At 66.5% G+C, this 981-nt stretch overlaps 1 protein-coding gene across 1 annotated transcript; it reads left to right on the top strand.

The window, feature by feature from the left end:
- Positions 1-5: 5 nt before the first annotated feature.
- On the top strand, positions 6-615 carry NPW (neuropeptide W; the record flags this gene model as incomplete). The annotated part of the gene is made up of 2 exons (XM_011962470.1): positions 6-182; positions 403-615. Coding segments are annotated over 2 exons (264 nt in total), but the record flags the coding sequence as incomplete, so codon positions are not given.
- Between the last annotated feature and the right edge of the window lie 366 nt (positions 616-981).

The raw sequence follows: 981 nt of genomic DNA, 5'->3' as shown, positions 1-981 counted from the left end.
CCGTCTCCCCCGGACCCGCCGCCCGCGAGGCTCCTCTCCTGCTGCCCTCGTGGGTTCAGGAGCTGTGGGAGACGCGACGCAGGAGCTCCGAGGCAGGGATCCCTGTCCGTGCGCCGCGGAGCCCGCGCGCCCCGGAGCCTGCGCTCGAACCGGTGTCCCTGGACTTCAGCGGAGCCGGCCAGGTACGTGAGAGGGGAGGAGGCCTGGACCGCTGCGGGCAAAGGGGTCTCAGGAGGTCTGAGCTGGAGCACGGAGCCGCGTGTTCAGGGTGCACCCTCGGGCCCTTCCATCCCCCGCTCCGCGCCCAGAAAAGTTTTCCCTGGGCAGGCTCGACCCTGGCACGCGGGGGTGGCGGTGGAGGGCCACAGCCTCCTCCCCACGGCCTTGCTGTGTTCTCGCTAGCGACTTCGGAGAGACGTCTCCCGCCTAGCCGTGGTCCCTGCAGCAAACCGCCTTGGCCGGCCCCGCCTGGCCCCCGGACCGTCCTGACAGGGTTCCCCCGCCTGCGGCGCCTCCGCGCCTGACCCAGGAGGAGTCGCCGCAGCTTCCAGGAGCCGCTCACAGCCCCGGCCTGCTGTCCGGTCAATAAAATCCGCCTGACTCCTGCGCCCCCGCGTGCGACCCCTTCGTCTGCCTGTGTACTTTGCCGTCTAGCTCAGGGCGCAGACAGGCCGCCCACGCCCTGGCAAATGTCACGGGCCCCTCCCTCGCCGACCAGGGGAAGCGCTGGGCACTCAGCATTCATTTCAAACCTGGATCTCCTGGCACCCCCTTTCTCCCTTAGCCAAAGTCTTCCGCAGAGGATTAAGAACCCCTGGTCCCCTACTTCTGGGTCATGCCCCTGGAGGAGGAGCCCCTCCACCTGAGCCCCACCTTGCTTCTTGCTTTTTTCTTTTTTTTTTTTTTTGAGATGGAGTCTCCCTTTGTCACCCAGGCTGGAGTACAATGGCGTGATTTTGGCTCACTGCAACCTCCACTACC

Source organism: Colobus angolensis, unplaced genomic scaffold (genome assembly GCF_000951035.1).
Source record: "Colobus angolensis palliatus isolate OR3802 unplaced genomic scaffold, Cang.pa_1.0 Scaffold59, whole genome shotgun sequence".
Lineage (NCBI taxonomy): Eukaryota > Metazoa > Chordata > Mammalia > Primates > Cercopithecidae > Colobus > Colobus angolensis.
This window is presented reverse-complemented; position numbering and strand designations above follow the sequence as displayed.